This window comes from Astatotilapia calliptera, chromosome 1 (genome assembly GCF_964374335.1).
Source record: "Astatotilapia calliptera chromosome 1, fAstCal68.1, whole genome shotgun sequence".
NCBI classification, from domain to species: Eukaryota; Metazoa; Chordata; class Actinopteri; order Cichliformes; family Cichlidae; genus Astatotilapia; species Astatotilapia calliptera.
Genome location: NC_137422.1, coordinates 23753887 through 23768585, shown reverse-complemented (window position 1 = coordinate 23768585; position 14699 = coordinate 23753887). Strand labels below are relative to the sequence as shown.

The 14699-nt window shown below is 41.4% G+C and overlaps 2 protein-coding genes across 3 annotated transcripts; both read right to left on the bottom strand.

The window, feature by feature from the left end:
- Positions 1-256: 256 nt before the first annotated feature.
- ogfod1 (2-oxoglutarate and iron-dependent oxygenase domain containing 1) lies at positions 257-7523 on the bottom strand. 2 transcript variants are annotated; one of them, XM_026169261.2, is made up of 13 exons: positions 7199-7523; positions 5992-6137; positions 5857-5903; positions 2770-2870; positions 2577-2693; positions 2403-2494; positions 2188-2316; positions 1578-1691; positions 1175-1254; positions 864-1105; positions 656-784; positions 520-578; positions 257-435 (listed from the first exon to the last, which is right to left on the bottom strand). In XM_026169261.2, the coding sequence occupies exons 1-13, from the start codon at positions 7506-7508 to the stop codon at positions 274-276; spliced, it is 1728 nt and encodes a 575-aa protein (XP_026025046.2). In that variant the 5' UTR covers positions 7509-7523; the 3' UTR covers positions 257-273. The 2 variants fall into 2 exon arrangements, with proteins under 2 accessions (XP_026025046.2, XP_080155056.1); XM_080298930.1 differs by having other exon boundaries at positions 880-1105.
- A 2066-nt stretch (positions 7524-9589) lies between these two features.
- nudt21 (nudix hydrolase 21) lies at positions 9590-14365 on the bottom strand. The gene is made up of 7 exons (XM_026169250.2): positions 14042-14365; positions 12807-13007; positions 12652-12715; positions 12482-12571; positions 11935-12010; positions 11718-11832; positions 9590-10012 (listed from the first exon to the last, which is right to left on the bottom strand). Exons 1-7 carry the CDS (start codon positions 14155-14157, stop codon positions 9991-9993), a joined length of 684 nt encoding a protein of 227 aa, XP_026025035.1. The 5' UTR covers positions 14158-14365; the 3' UTR covers positions 9590-9990.
- Positions 14366-14699: the final 334 nt, after the last annotated feature.

The following is a 14699-nucleotide window of genomic DNA, read 5'->3' as shown; positions in this document are numbered from 1 at the left end:
AATAGTGACTAAAAAGCCTAAAAATACACATTTTAAAAAAAAATTCCCCCTTCTTGGAATAACTAAAAAACTGAAGTGTCAGTAACATCACACAAGTCAAAGTAGCTTTGGTTGGCATTACACAGCATGTTGCCCATCATTGGTGGTTAGATCCAACCAAGACTCCATCCCTATATATTTACAAGTGAGAGGAGTGAGTGGAGTTCATCAGCCAGTGTAAATGCCCCCCACACACACACACACACACACACTCTTATGTATTTATATACATATTTATTCATAGTAGACAAAAGAAAAGTCATAAAACTCTCTGCAGGTGGAGCTGCCATCAGGTTCGGAGGTGCTTTTGTGGTTGACGTGTTTGACAAACTTGAGTGTCTCTTTGTCTCTGTAGACGAGTGCGAGGGAATTGTCCTCTGGGTAGACAGTCAGAAGCTGTGAAGAAAGAAAGCGATGATGATGACTGTCGAAGCAACATCCACACATGTGCGATTACATGTCACATTAATCAGCACTCACCTCCTCATCCTCTTCATTAGCGACATAACATGTGAAGCCGCCAAACTCTGACTGCCAGCCTATGAGAGAGAATTAAAAGTTCAGTACAGTCACATTGGTGTCCGACAGTTCGTTCTTCTCCTGGGTGTGAACTCACCGGCACAGCCGAAAGGCAAAACGAGGTCCAGCGCATATTCTGCCCGCGCTGCCTCTCCATCGTGCAACAGGGTGTAGCCGCCATGAGACCATCGACGTACTTCCCCACAGCACAAAGGGGTGCTCGGCTCTGAAAATACACAGAGGTCAAAACACGCGAACAGCAGCAGCGGCGGCGGCTGAATGAAAGCACTCACAGCGATGCACACCTTTCTCTCTGCTCACATCTGCTGAGGATGGTTCATTTGACGACCCCGTGGCTTCTCCATCATCTTGCTGCTTTTTATCCTTCTCTTCATCGCCATTCTCTTCGTCGTCAGCCGGGCAAAGATAGTGCAATCGAAGGCCAGTGAAGTTGGAGAGGAGCAGGAAGAACGCTTCTGAATGAAGCAGCTCCCAGCATGCACTCACACACTGAGGCAGTGAGTCCAGAGCAGCTGCTTCATAGCGCCTGAAAGCACACAGATTATTAGCCAATCTTAAATACAGAGTGCTACTTTAAAGAGTCAAACATACTCACCTCTTATTGGGTGGACCTCTCTTCTTCCACTCAATCTGAGAGAGCCGAAGTGCTTCACTCACCTCTTTGAACTTCTCCTCCTGAAGACAAACGCATAATCACTCAGCGGAAACAAATGAACACGGGAAAGACACGACACCGGTTCCAGCTCTGCTCTGATGCCTTTTTGAAAAGCAGTGCACACTGGATACTTGGAAATTACCTCATTACTCAGTGTTGTGTAGCTAAAGCTGAGGTACTTTCTGTGTGGAAAAAAAAAACCATGCGTGCTTCATCTGCAAATCATCTGTGAATAAGAATTTCCAGCTTTGGGAATTGCATTTCTATGGTGCAATGTCCGAAAACCGTTCTGAATAAAAAAGCTGCAGTACTGCGTCGGTGGAAAAGAGTTTTTAGAAGTTACCTTGAGAAATCCTTTGAGCTGAATTTCAGAGCTGTCTTCAAAGTTCTCCTGAATCTGCTCTTGATAAGAAATGTCCAAATAGATGGGATTGATCCACTCCAGCAGCACCGTTTCCTGCCACGAACACAAACAGCAAACACATGAGCTGGCAAGGAGGCCGTCCAAGAGAGGAACAATCTGACATTATAAGAAATCAACTGATGCTCACAACTGATTAAAAAAAGCTTACACTGGAGCCTGGAGATAGCTAGATTTGCATACAGAGCTCTCATAACACTATAATGTACACTCACAAGCCACTAGGTACACCAGCTCAACTGCTCGTTAATGCCAGTCAATGGAGGCATGTAAACATGGCAAAGACAACCTGCTGAATTTCAAACTAAGAATCCGAGTAGTCAAAAAGTGGTGATTCAAGGGACTTTGAACATGGCATGACTGTTGGCACCAGATGGGTTTCTCTTAGTCTTTATGCTGAGCTAAGCTAACAGATGCCTCCAGCTGTAAATTGATTGAGAATCATGCAAATTATATGTTATATTTATCAAACAAAACGTATAAAATTCTTCTTCCGAAATTTTTTGAGATATTCCCACAAGATAGCACCCACATCTCTCGGTAAGTGCGGATTCCTCTGGACGGGAGCCACTGTGTGGCGAGGAGGACGTTCCAGAGAAGGTCCGTGAAACCAGCCGCTCAGAGACAGCCGACATTTGTCCTGCGACAAAACTTCAGACACCTGAAGAAAAAAGAAACCCCAAACAGTGTAATTTCCAAACGCAGCCTTTTCAAAGAAATAGTAAAAACAAGAATATTTATTCTTACTTGGTGAAAGGAAACTGGAGAAACTTCAAAGAGCACGAGTGTGTTCCAGGAGGGTACGAGTGGCTTCACTATGCTCTGTGGCTGCAAATTACCTGACGACAAAAATGAAATACACACTTCTGTTGTGTAAGAGAATACACGCACGCGCACACGCAAACACAGTGGGACACTCACTGTCTGTTGTGTAAAGATCGAGGGTTCCCCCGTCGCTGCTCTGCCACGGGGGCACAAGATACAAAATGAACGCAACACGCCTCCCCTCCAACTCATCATCGTGGCACAAAAGAACATCTAGAAAGAAGACAGACAGACAATAACTAAAACAGAAACTCACAATGTAACAGTTTTCCTACTGAGCTAATCTCACCTGTATATTCATATTTGGCACAAGAAATATCCACAGTGGGCTCCAGCTCAACCCCCAGAACCTCCCCGAGCCAGGACCGGAAACGCCCAAACAGTGCTGCCCTACAGACAGTGGTACAGAAACGGGCACACTGTGAAAACCTGGCCGTGACCTTTAAACGCCGTTTAAAATTTGTAACTCTCACCACACGGACAGATTGTTTAGCTACCTGAAAGCCCTCTGTGACATTTTGTTAAGACATAAATAATAGATGACCACAGAGGGAGGCCGTTACTGTGTAATTACTGTATTTATTCCCCAGTGCTGCACTTCTTCAGCAGGTAAAGCGCATATACTCACAAATATGTATCCAGCACATGTAAGTGATTCACTGTAGACAGCTTATCATAATTATAAGAAGAAAGCAGCACGTTATTTCTCAAAGAAGAAAGGTTTACACTGGATTGTGCTATTTTGGCTTGTAGTTTGGCCCTGAGTTCTACTCTGCTCCGATGACTTACAGCCTTGTGTTCACTGCCAGCCTCAGCTCTGTAGTAGAAACTAAAGAATAAACCACCTTCCTGCTTTAACAAACAGTCCAAATATTCGCAAGACGTTTCAGTCATCATCACTAAATGTAATATACCAATTACGAGGGCATCTGTAATCTCTGGCTCCACCTGCTGGACCTGATAAATAAACTTCAGAATGTTTCTCATCCTTCCATCAACAGTCCAACAATATCAATATGGAGCTGGATACAAATACAAAAGTACCTCTTTTAGTCTCGGTAAATCTGCGAGCCAACATGAACAATGCCAGGACCCTGAAGGTGGCTCACTTAATGAAGTCCTCATTAATTTTCTTGCTTTGAAGCTCAAAACACCAGCTGTGAAAAGGATCTGTGACTTAAATCTACCTGATGAATTTTGTCCACATCTGCTTTGTGCCACCAAACACAACTCTGACCTGTCAGAGGCCTTTATTCCACAAGACCTCTGACACGAGGTGAGGCCACCATCGATCAGGATGCTCTGTGCGTACGGATACATTTTTATAGCGAGCAGTATTAAGGTTGAGGGTAGGGCTGGGCCATATCATACCGTTCACGGTAATACCGGGATAATGTTGGGCAACGACAAGAAAATGAAATATCGTGATAGAATATGGGTAAAACGCGCATGCGCAGTGCCTTTGTTTTCATACGCACATAGAGAAAAAGGCACGGCGGCGTTGGAGACAAGGGTGAAAGCGGATCGTTGAATGAAACGGATGAACCAGAATTGGTTTGTAAAAATGCTGCAACGACAGTGGTGTGGAACTGGTTTAGCTTGCGTCCGTCAGATACACAACAAAACACTATTTTTGGTTGAGCGTGCTAGCGGACCGTCGTTATTACCGTGTTTTTTGGTAAATACGGCACACTTAAAATCAAACCTTTGATTTTTCTGAAAATCGACAGTGCCCCTTATAATCCCGTGTGCCTTATGTATGAATTCTGGTTGTGTTTACTGACCTCAAAACGATTTTATGTGATACACGGCGCTCGAAAATCTGTCAAATGTTTTAGTGCGACTTTGCTAAGATATGAACCCGCACCGCTTGATGGATTGTTGGAGCATTACGGCTACCGTAGGCAGGAGCCTCGCGGAGTGATACGTACTGTGCTTCAACATATAATACCGTATTGCATGTGTATAAGCTCTTTTTAAGTTTTGTGGATATTATAGATGGTTATGCTGAGGATATGTCGGCCAATTTCCACTGGAAATGCATTTTGGTTAAACTGTCAGCAAGGAATTTGCATTTGCACTGTTACGTTTTTATACAACTTTAATGTAAAAAAAACCAGCTGCTTGTTTAAGTGAAAATACATTGATGGGGTTTTTTTTGCACTAATAAAATTGTGGAGTTGTAAAGTATTTTGTCTAGTGTCAATTATATCGTCAGTTATATCGTTATCGTAAATTTTCAAATCTATATCGTGATAAATGACTGAATTCATTTCATTAAGTGCTTTTAAATCTAAACTACGACTCCTTGAGGCCAAGTCCATAACATGTAACTGTTTCAATTAGATTGATTGTCATTTTAACTGACTTTTTTATTTTTATTTGAATTTTATTTTTTATTTTATTTGTATTCTTTCACTTATTGTTGCATGTGTGTTGTTGCTGCCTGCGTTTGAGTAATTTCTGTAACTGTGAGACATCTGCTGCTGCCTATCTTGGCCAGGTCTCCCTTGAAAAAGAGGTTTTTAATCTCAATGGGATCTTCCTGGTTAAATAAAGGTTAATAAATAAATAAATAAATAAATATTTTTGGTCATATCGCCCTGCTCTAGTTGAGGGGTCAGAAAGCACTCGAGTCAATAAGCCTTGGGTACCCAAGTCCAGTTCACCCATTTTCCTTTAGCCACTTTTTTTTTTTCTTTTTTTTTTTTTAGGCACCAAAACATTTTATGCGCCACGTTGTGATTTGATATTGCTTGTGTTTCACCTTTAAGCACGCCCTTTTCTTTTCATCCACTTCCTTGCCTTCATCCTCTTCTTTTTTCGTCTTCATCTTCTTTGCCTTCTTCTCTGTTTTTGTCCTCTTCATTGTCATTCTTTGCTTTTGCCATTCTCCTTTTTGGATTTTTTTTTATCTTCATCTGCCTCCATCTCACTTTAACACACTCTTCTGTCACAGCAACCTTCTGCATGTCTTCCTTTGCTACAGTCGTGAACTTCCTCTGTGTTCTACCTCCTTTCCTTTTGCCTGGCAGTTCTTTATTCAACATCCTTCGTCCAGTACGTCCACTACCCCTCCTCTTTGCACATGTCCAAAACCATCTCAGCCTTGCCTCTGTAACTTGGTTTCCAATCCTGTTATAGTCAGGACCCATCTGGGTCACTCCCAGTGAAAATCTTAACATCTTAAACTCTGCCCCCTCCAACTCAGAGCTGGAAGTTCAGTCGTAGTTTTTAAATAATATGACAACAAGAAGACGAGTATAATAAAATGTGAAAAAAATCAAGGCTTCTGATTTTCATAAATGAAAGCTTTCTGCCCATTTGACAGCTCACACACACATATAACACAAATGAATTCAAACTATTTTGTTACCTCAGCCCTGCGATATGTGGCTCTGTTCTTTTCTTCAGATCATCTGACTGTGTGGGGACAACAAAAACAAATAATAAAAAACAAATGATAAGACACTGGAATAAATCAGTGTGAGGATGAATGAAAAAAAAAAACCTGTTTCAATTTATACAGGTCGTTTGATTTTTCATGGAAGTTTATTTCCAGCAGCTCTTTCTTGAGGTTTTCTGCAAAGGCTTGGCTGCTGATGAAGTTTCTGAAGATGCAGTGAGGGAACGGTTGGCAGTCCAACTCCAGATCGCCTGCACAATAATTACACACACACACACACACACACACACACACACACACACACACACACACACACACACACACACACAAAGGAAACTGTGTAAACAGCAAAGTTAAGAAATGGGAAAAACAAACGTGGCAAGATTTTCTTTAGAAGAGAGACAGAAACTTAAAATACTACACTGACCACGGCCACTGTCCAAGTGATCGCTGCTTTAATTTCCCGGTCAACTATACATAAATTGCTCGTCGACACGGTGTTTTAAAGCTGGTGAACTAGACCAGAAATCATTGATAACAAAAGAACAATAAATCTTCTTTCTCCGGTACTTTATACCCGCTCAGTTGCAATGCAATTTAACGCTCAACTACAAATCAATGGCTTTTTGATGGTGACCGGCGCGGAATGATGGTCAACTATAAATCGACATTTTCTCGACGTTGTTTTTGTCACCTGGTCGACTACAAATAGATCAAATATCAATGACAAAAAAACAACGGTAAATCAACGTTATTACAACGTCCCTATAGTAAGACCGTCGGTTTACCACAGTATTTCAATGTTGTTACAACAGTGGCATTTCAACCCTGACCATAACATGGAAAATCAACATCAATTCACTGTCGTCTTGCTATCTGGGGGGTCTTTACAATCTGTGAGGGCACAGTTTCAGAACAATGATTAAAGTTTAATTTGGGGGGATGTTTTCTGCCTATATTAGTTATTATAGCAAATGTTAGACAGGAAAGCAGGAAGAGAGGGGGCGTACTGTTGTATTACAAGATACTGATTTGACAACTATGGGGAGAGGGCATGCAGGTCCCCACTCCGGTTATAGTAAAAAATGTTACAGTAGGAACTGTTTCTGTTATGTATTGCAGTGTCCACTATCACGTAGCTCTCTAACGTCAGAGAGGGTTTATTCCAAATTTGCTGCTCCTGATTGAAGCAGATCTCCCAACAAATTCCCGTAAAACACCTATAACAGCCGCGTCAAAGCTGCAGGTTTCTGAAGACTGATTAACAGCTGCAGATAAATATCTGAAGCTGAACTTTGGTCCTCTCACTGACCGTGGCTGTAGGTAGTCTTGCGGCTCCATGCCTCCGTGACGGCTCTCTTCACCTGCTCGTCTTCTACGGCTGCGCAGAGCTCCGCCGGCTCCTCGCGGCTCTCCTTCTCGCTCTTTTTCTTCTTCTTCTTCTTCTCGTCTGTGCTGCTGCACTCGTCCTGTGGTCGTTTGGTGGTGGCCATTACAGAAACCTGACACGAACTTTCAAAACACGCGTGGACATGGCCTCGCACCATGCGTCGCGGATAAATGACGTTATTAACGCTTGTAGTTTGGCCCTGAGTGAAGACTGTCAGGCAGAACTGAACCATGACTATAATATTCACACCAAACTTTTAGGATCTGATTTCAGGGATTTACTTTATTATATTTTTACCTCTTTAGCTTTCGGGTGATTAGGTAATAAATCTATTACAGCAGCCAGGTAAGAAAGCATATTAAAGATATAGCTAGTATTGCTGAACAACTTGTATAAAGACATGGTCAGCCATTTTCAGGGCCACCTCCAAGAGGAAACCTGATGAGGTGAAGCAAGTACACAAATCAAAATAAATGGCCTGTATTTATATAGCGCTTTACTAGTCCCTAGGACCCCAAAGCGCTTTACACATCCAGTCATCCACCCATTCACACACTGTTCACCCATTCACACAAAATAAGTCCGGTTCCTGTTATTTCAAGCGCTTAAGACTATTTAAAAGCAGATCTGGTGCAGACTACATAATTTGGTGCTAACCATAATCTCAAACACATGCCACAAGTTTAAAAACCCTAGAAAAAGAAACTGGGTTGTGGGGCTAAACCTTTATTGACTATGACAAGGATATTCTGTTCAATTAAAACCTGTTGGCTGAGATCTGGGCTAATTAGAATAGAACTCTAACTTAATTTTCAAAATATAAACTTGACCAATACTTTCCAGTATTTTTCAAATATAATGAAAATGAAGTCTCAAATCAAAAAGTCAGTTTTTCCATGATAAAAATGTTATCGAATTAATCGACTACTGTGGGTGGTTCCTGGCTCTTACCATTTATTTAAGCTATGGTGAGGAATTTCCTTAAGTATAAGATGTTTTTGAAGCTTTTTTTTAGTGGTTACGATTTTTTCATGCTGTCTAATTCTAGTCGAAAATCCACAGTATTCCCAAAATACATGGTAATGATTTTCCTTTTTTTTTTTTGGTGTTTTTTAAAGTGCATGTGTTATAAAACATGTCTCTATAACCTGCACATCCTCTCCTGTCTTTTTATGGCATCCATTTATATTATTATGATTACTCATGTCTGCAGTCACATGAACATCAGAAAGCTGAGCTGTGGGCAAATAATTAGAAATTATCTGAATGAAGGAACAAACACACCGTTTCTGTCAAGTACAACCTGAAAAACGTGTATCCTGATCACTTGTATCAAATAAATACACTATTAAAAAAAACACACACACACACGAGCCCCAGTGGGGCATCAATCCAGCAGGACTGGTATATGCTGGTTTGTGTAAGGAGCACGAGCCAGATAATGACTTTTAGGAAGATACCTGTGCATATACCTTACTAAACTATCAGAACTAGACCTCCGTGAGGATGGTATGAGGGCCTGATGTCCTTTAGTGGGACTGGCTTGATAAATGTAGACCAAAGCACTTCAGAACTGCAGGTCTGCCACTGGGACTCTGATCTCTTCACAGATGAGAGGACATGTGACAGGCATGAAAGAGTCTGGAGAGCCACTCTTTCATGCAAACATAGTTGATGGGAAGATGAGCATTTAGGGAGCCAAAGCTTCCCACCTTCAATCTTTGAAGCACTACAACAGGTTGTTAGTGGGAGACATTGCTCATCATCTCACTGCTGGTGGAAGAAACAAGACAGATGTAGATTTCTATACATTGATTTGCATTAAGCCACATTAGAATTCAGGCACTGGCACTGGAAGGCATTTCATCACTCGGCAGGATCATGATCCTGAAAATAGAGCGGGAAAAGGAAAAAAAAACCAAAAAAAAAAAAAACCCCAAAGAGCTGAAGGGGAAGAGGTGGAGAAACATTCTCGACTGGCTGAGTCAGTCACCTGATCTGAATCCAAATGAGTGCCCAGAGCTGGATGTGGCTGTGGGGAAGCCTAGGAGAGCATCACTGACTGCACAGCATTTTCCCCATACATTAACCACAATGATGCACACATTTCTGTCTGACCTCCTCAAATTAGATCCCAGATTTTAATGGCACCTGCTGTCACTTTACCAGTTTTTGGTTGTTTTTAATTCAGCCTACATCACAAAAATTGCTGACTTCTCCAAAACGTCTTTGATTTGTATTTCTGAACAGCAACAGATGTAATGTAGCATATTATTGAAACTTCAAAAACAAGTCAGACAGACACGGCTGCTCTTTGCACTTTATAAAAAACGTACTCAAAAGACTGCTTTATTAAAAGAAAATAAAAGAAAACACGGCATTGTTACAGGTTAAAACAACAGGAAACTCAACGTTTCGGCTTGTTTAATCAAACACTGGCCTCCTTCGAGAGGACATAAAATCAGATTTTTAACGCACTGGAATACAAACCTGCAGACTACAACAACTCTTAAGGTTAAAAAGAAACAAAGAAAAAAAAAAAAAAGAAGACATTTTCATAGTCTTCTTAAACAGTATAAACACCCCTCCGGTCTGCAGATATACCTGACATGACAAGCATTTGTTTTGTGAAAGATGGTGCTGAGGCGAAGTCTTTTCTCCACACTGCGGGACGCACTCACAGAGACGGCCGCATGTACTTCTGATCATTTGAGTTAGTTGTAGATGAAGTTAAACCTGTAAAAAAACAAAACAAAAAACAAACAGTGATTATTACAAAATCAATGCCAGTTAGACTCATGTTGACAAAGAGCTACTTTGATGATAAGAGCATCTTTTCCAGGACAAATCTGTACATTGCAGAAGGTTTACTACAAAGGAAGTAGCTGTTTTTAACCTGGCTAGAACTAACGTGCTCAGTTATGCTCACAGTTTAGATTTAAAATCCCATCGTCATTTCTTCACAACCCCCCCCCCCCCCCCCCCCCCCAATTTGTCACATGTTTCAGATCAAACTAATTTTAATACTAGACAAAGAGCAAATATAAAATGCAGCTAATAACGCGATGATTTCATGTATTGAGGGAAAGACCAGCTCGATTACATCACAGCAGGACACCGAGGGCCGTTCACATCCGAAGGCTCCCTCGAAAGTGACCTACAAATGTGTCCTCTTCCCGGGCTTTCAAGGATATGCTGAGCGCATCCCTCATAGCCCACCTTATCCCAAGTTTCATTGTGTGCCACCGGCTGTGGGCTCATCACTACCTGTTAGTGTCATGGTTGCTAGGCAACAGAAGCAGCACACGAGAGGCTAAGCCGCCTCATTTAGCAGCAGCTCTGGTCGGCCTTTGAAGGGCGCAGCCGCTGAATTGGGACGTAGCTATAAGAAACATATGTTCAACCCACTGAGCCATACCTCATCAACACAAGCTAATGAAGCTCCTCTGTAAGGTTGCAGTAGCACAAACTGTGTGCATCACTTTGTCACTGGAATTTGTGTCAAGTTAGTGATGCATAAAAGTTTATACTCGTGCCTTTTACCAAATGGAAATTCCAGCCATTGGGACACAGATTTGAAAATCGATGGGTTACATTTGTAGGCCATTTATCACTGAGAATATTCAGCTCCGTTTACCATGTTATATAAACTATAGGCACTTTGAAGCCTTATTTATTATGGTATAGAAGACTATCATAACTAAACACACCAAGCAACATAAAGTCTTACAGATTGAGAGGTCAAATGTGCAGCTGACACATTAAAGGATCATTATGGTCGCCCGATTGGTTGTTTGGTACACAAACAGTGCCGTGCCATTTATCCTGGCGCTGAGGCCACGGGTGTTTTTAGCTGCAGATGAAACCTTTTCCCAGTGTTTTCCAGAAAGTCTTTTCAAGCTGGTGCAACATCTGAGCTTCTACACCGATATGCGATTCAAAAGCGGTAAAAACTAACACAAACATGCACTCATCTCTTCAACCACCCCATAGCAAACATGCAAGGTTACAAAAATTGACATATGCACATCACACTGATGTCACATCTGTTTGTGCACAGCTTGCACAAACAGATGTGACATCACTTTGCGTGGAAGACAATGTTATATAAAGAAAAATGCAGCCGTTAGAGCGCACGGATTGGTAAAATAAATATATTACCTCAAGAATTCAAATACATAATGATCTTCTGCAGCATCAATCTCTTGTCTAATTTGCAGGAAAAGTCTTCCATTTTGCTGTTATATGTTTTATCACCTGTTGTGTTGATAATGTCTCTGATCGGAGTGCAAACTTTGTGCACACTGCCAGCGACCAGAAAGAAACCCTGCTATGTAATTTCACAGCGCATCCCTCTGCTCTGAGGAATCCCTGCATCACTCGAAAACATTGCAGTTCTACTATTTTCTGTCCAAACACATGCAAAAGTTCTGAACATTACCTGCTCAGCAGCTGTGGTAGACTGGAAATGATCGGTCCATATCCAGGAGCGTTGTCATACAGTTCAAACAACGGTGCAGCCACCAGTTTATAGTTTTTGGGCACAGCAAACAGTGCTGTACAAACATCAAACACAGATTTCAGAAACAACCAAAGAGACTCATCTAAGTCTTTACTTATTTTAATTAAGCATCAAAGAAATTTTGAGATACACTGACCTTTTTCCTGCAACTGGACCAGGAACAGCTTCTTATGCTCTTTAGGTTTAGTGATGTGAGCTGGAATATAGGGATACTGCAGGGCAAAAACTTCAGATTAGTTCACATTAAGATGTAGATGTGACAATATCCAACATGACTGATATAAAAATGAATCTAATATTAATTTCAGTCATTCTGTTGAACTGTCCTTCTTCCAGGGTGGGGTGATTGTAATGCATACATCTGTTGATATGCAGTGAAGTTGAAGAATTTGGAGGTGGTCCTCTTTCTTCATCATTTCATCCACTTTGCACAGTGTAGCAGTACCACTGCACACTTCTGACAACTGTATGTATATTCTTGGATGTAGAGCAGTGTTTAAATTGAGCCTAATGTTTATTCCAAGTTTCTTCCTCACAGTAAGAATTACATGGCTCTGTACTCAGTATAGGCTAATACCTGAAGCCAAGGTATCTGTATCAGATCAGATCTGGAAAAGGTTGGCTTGATGCATCCCTAGTTAAAGTATCATAAATATCCTTCTGATCATCTTCTTTGTACTGACCTGTGGAGGCTCAAAGTTGGGACGCCACCAGTTACCAATACAATCATCGATCACCCAGTCCTGCTTCACACCATCCTGCCGTCCAAGGATCTAACAACAAATTTGAAGTTAATGCACACAGAATCAAAACAGCCGGCACAATGACACTAAGCTCAAAGTTTGGTAGCTACCTCGGTCATCAGGCGCTTCAGACCCTCCACCTCATCTTCCCCAGGGTTCAACTCTCCACCAGGCCTGCAGCAGAGAAGCAAACTGTGAGGCACCCGTGCAGGAAAAACTACCTCAGTTTGTTCACACAGTAGAGCTCTGAACATCAGACACTCACAGTTTAAAGAAAGTTGTGCCCAGCTGCAGGAGTAAAACATGAGGCAGTCTGTGTTCATGGACAATGAGGACACCCTCCACTGTCCTCCGCATCCCCATCTTATCAAACTCTTCCCGCATCCGCTGGAACCGGGCTGCCACCGAGCTGTCCTTCTCATACAGTGGCTCCTTGGTACCGAATGTGTAGTTGGTGAGGGGGTATCTGACAGGAAAACACACAAGAAGGCATTTCAGCATAAATGGAGATACCCACAGCGGGGTACACACACACACAGAAAGCTGTGGGAGACATTAGAATAATAAAAAAGAATTTTTTAATCTATGGCTATAACAAAAAGGTTTTTCTCAAGAAAATAACTGGTTTTATTTAATTATTCAGGGCTGTTCACATTTGTTCATTAAACAGTTAAAACCCAGATTTTATCCATGTTTAAAAAGTAAAAGCACCCCAAAAATTTTCATTTCACTGCTTAATTCAGGCTTTCAGCTGCCACAATCAACCTGATTAAGTCCCTAGTTTGTTTGTTTTTTCCCTTATTTTTTGTAAAAACATGTTTAAAAAAAAAAAACATGGAGTATTTATCAAATTCTTTTTTTTCTTAGAAATATTTATTTTCTGAAAAAAAAATCATAATTGGAGAAAAATGTCAGATTAATTAATTAGAGCTGACTAACTGGTTATTTTCTTGATTGACGGATGATTTCAAACGTTAATAAACAAAGAGCCCTTTTTTTCAGAGCCCTTGTGAATTTGAGACATTTCTTTTAACCTTCATAAATTCTTAGAAATTCCTTAATATTATTTGAATGTAATTTTGTAAATTTTCTTAATATTCTAAGTGACTTAGTTACCTGTCAGGCAGCTTTATGGCAATCACATTTAAATCACGTCTCGTTTCCAACACTGATAATGGGAATAATTAGTTACACCTGTAACTAAAAATCTACATTTCTAATCTACGTTCAGGTGAAATAAACACCAAAGTTCGGTTATAATGTCAGAGTTACAGCCGAGATGTTTTTCCTATGTTTTACTTTCAGAATAACCCTCACGAAGCCTTAATAGGACCACAGACATCGACCCGCTAAGGCTTCTTCCTGCAGCGATCACAATTAACCGAACCAAGCAGGTCGCGCTGCACCCTGACTCCTCGGTGTGCGATAATTAACGGCCCCACGACGGTAGTGAGACCAGCTACGTGTGCGGTGCTTTTAGAATGATCCACACGGACTTACAGGTTGATGGTCCTCTCCAGTGTGAGCGGCTTCGCGGGCCCGTATTTGTTCCCAAACTGGACGGGAGCGCTGCGCGGCCAGCCGGTGGACGAGCGGCTGGGAGGCGGGACCGACATCTCTAGCGTATGCTCAGCGACACTAAACCCGCCGGAAAGAAAGCACCTCCGCTGGGAGCTGGTTATTTATTGGAATATATGAATTACTTCAGAAACGCCGCCGACCCTCCACAACAAATGTCTCCGCCGTTGTTAACCTCGCTCCTCTTCCGGGTGAAGTGCGGCTTTGTGGTGGGGGAGACTCTTCGCCAGCGACCCCTGCTGGTCTGGATCTGAGACGTTACTTCGTATTTGATATGTAGCGAACTATCAAAGGGTGTGTCAGTGAAAATTGAAGTGTAAATTAACCAAAAATGACCTGTTTTACATTAAAAAAAAATAAAAATTAAAAATTAAATAACTATATATATATATGTGTGTATATATATATATGTATATATATATGTTTTGTTTTTATAAAATATTTGTTTATTTTATTTTTTATTTTGGATTTTTTCTATTGCATACGAAAGGCACGAGTCGGAAGTATGTGTGGGTGGTGCAGGACAGATGGGTTCAAGGTGGGGATGAGATTTCATCAGGAGTATACTCTGAGCCCCTCC

Coding starts and splice junctions, on each gene's coding strand:
- nudt21 (XM_026169250.2), bottom strand. CDS start 14,157: ATGTCGGTCCCGCCTCCCAGCCGCTCGTCCACCGGCTGGCCGCGCAGC. Junction 12,572..12,651: donor TGAAGCGCCTGATGACCGAG/GTAGCTACCAAA, acceptor ATTTGTTGTTAG/ATCCTTGGACGGCAGGATGG. Junction 10,013..11,717: donor CTACCACAGCTGCTGAGCAG/GTAATGTTCAGA, acceptor GTTTTTTTACAG/GTTTAACTTCATCTACAACT.
- ogfod1 (XM_026169261.2), bottom strand. CDS start 7,508: ATGGTTCAGTTCTGCCTGACAGTCTTCACTCAGGGCCAAACTACAAGC. Junction 5,904..5,991: donor ACCTGTATAAATTGAAACAG/GTTTTTTTTTTT, acceptor GTCCCCACACAG/TCAGATGATCTGAAGAAAAG. Junction 2,871..5,856: donor CCACATATCGCAGGGCTGAG/GTAACAAAATAG, acceptor CACTGTCTGTAG/GGCAGCACTGTTTGGGCGTT.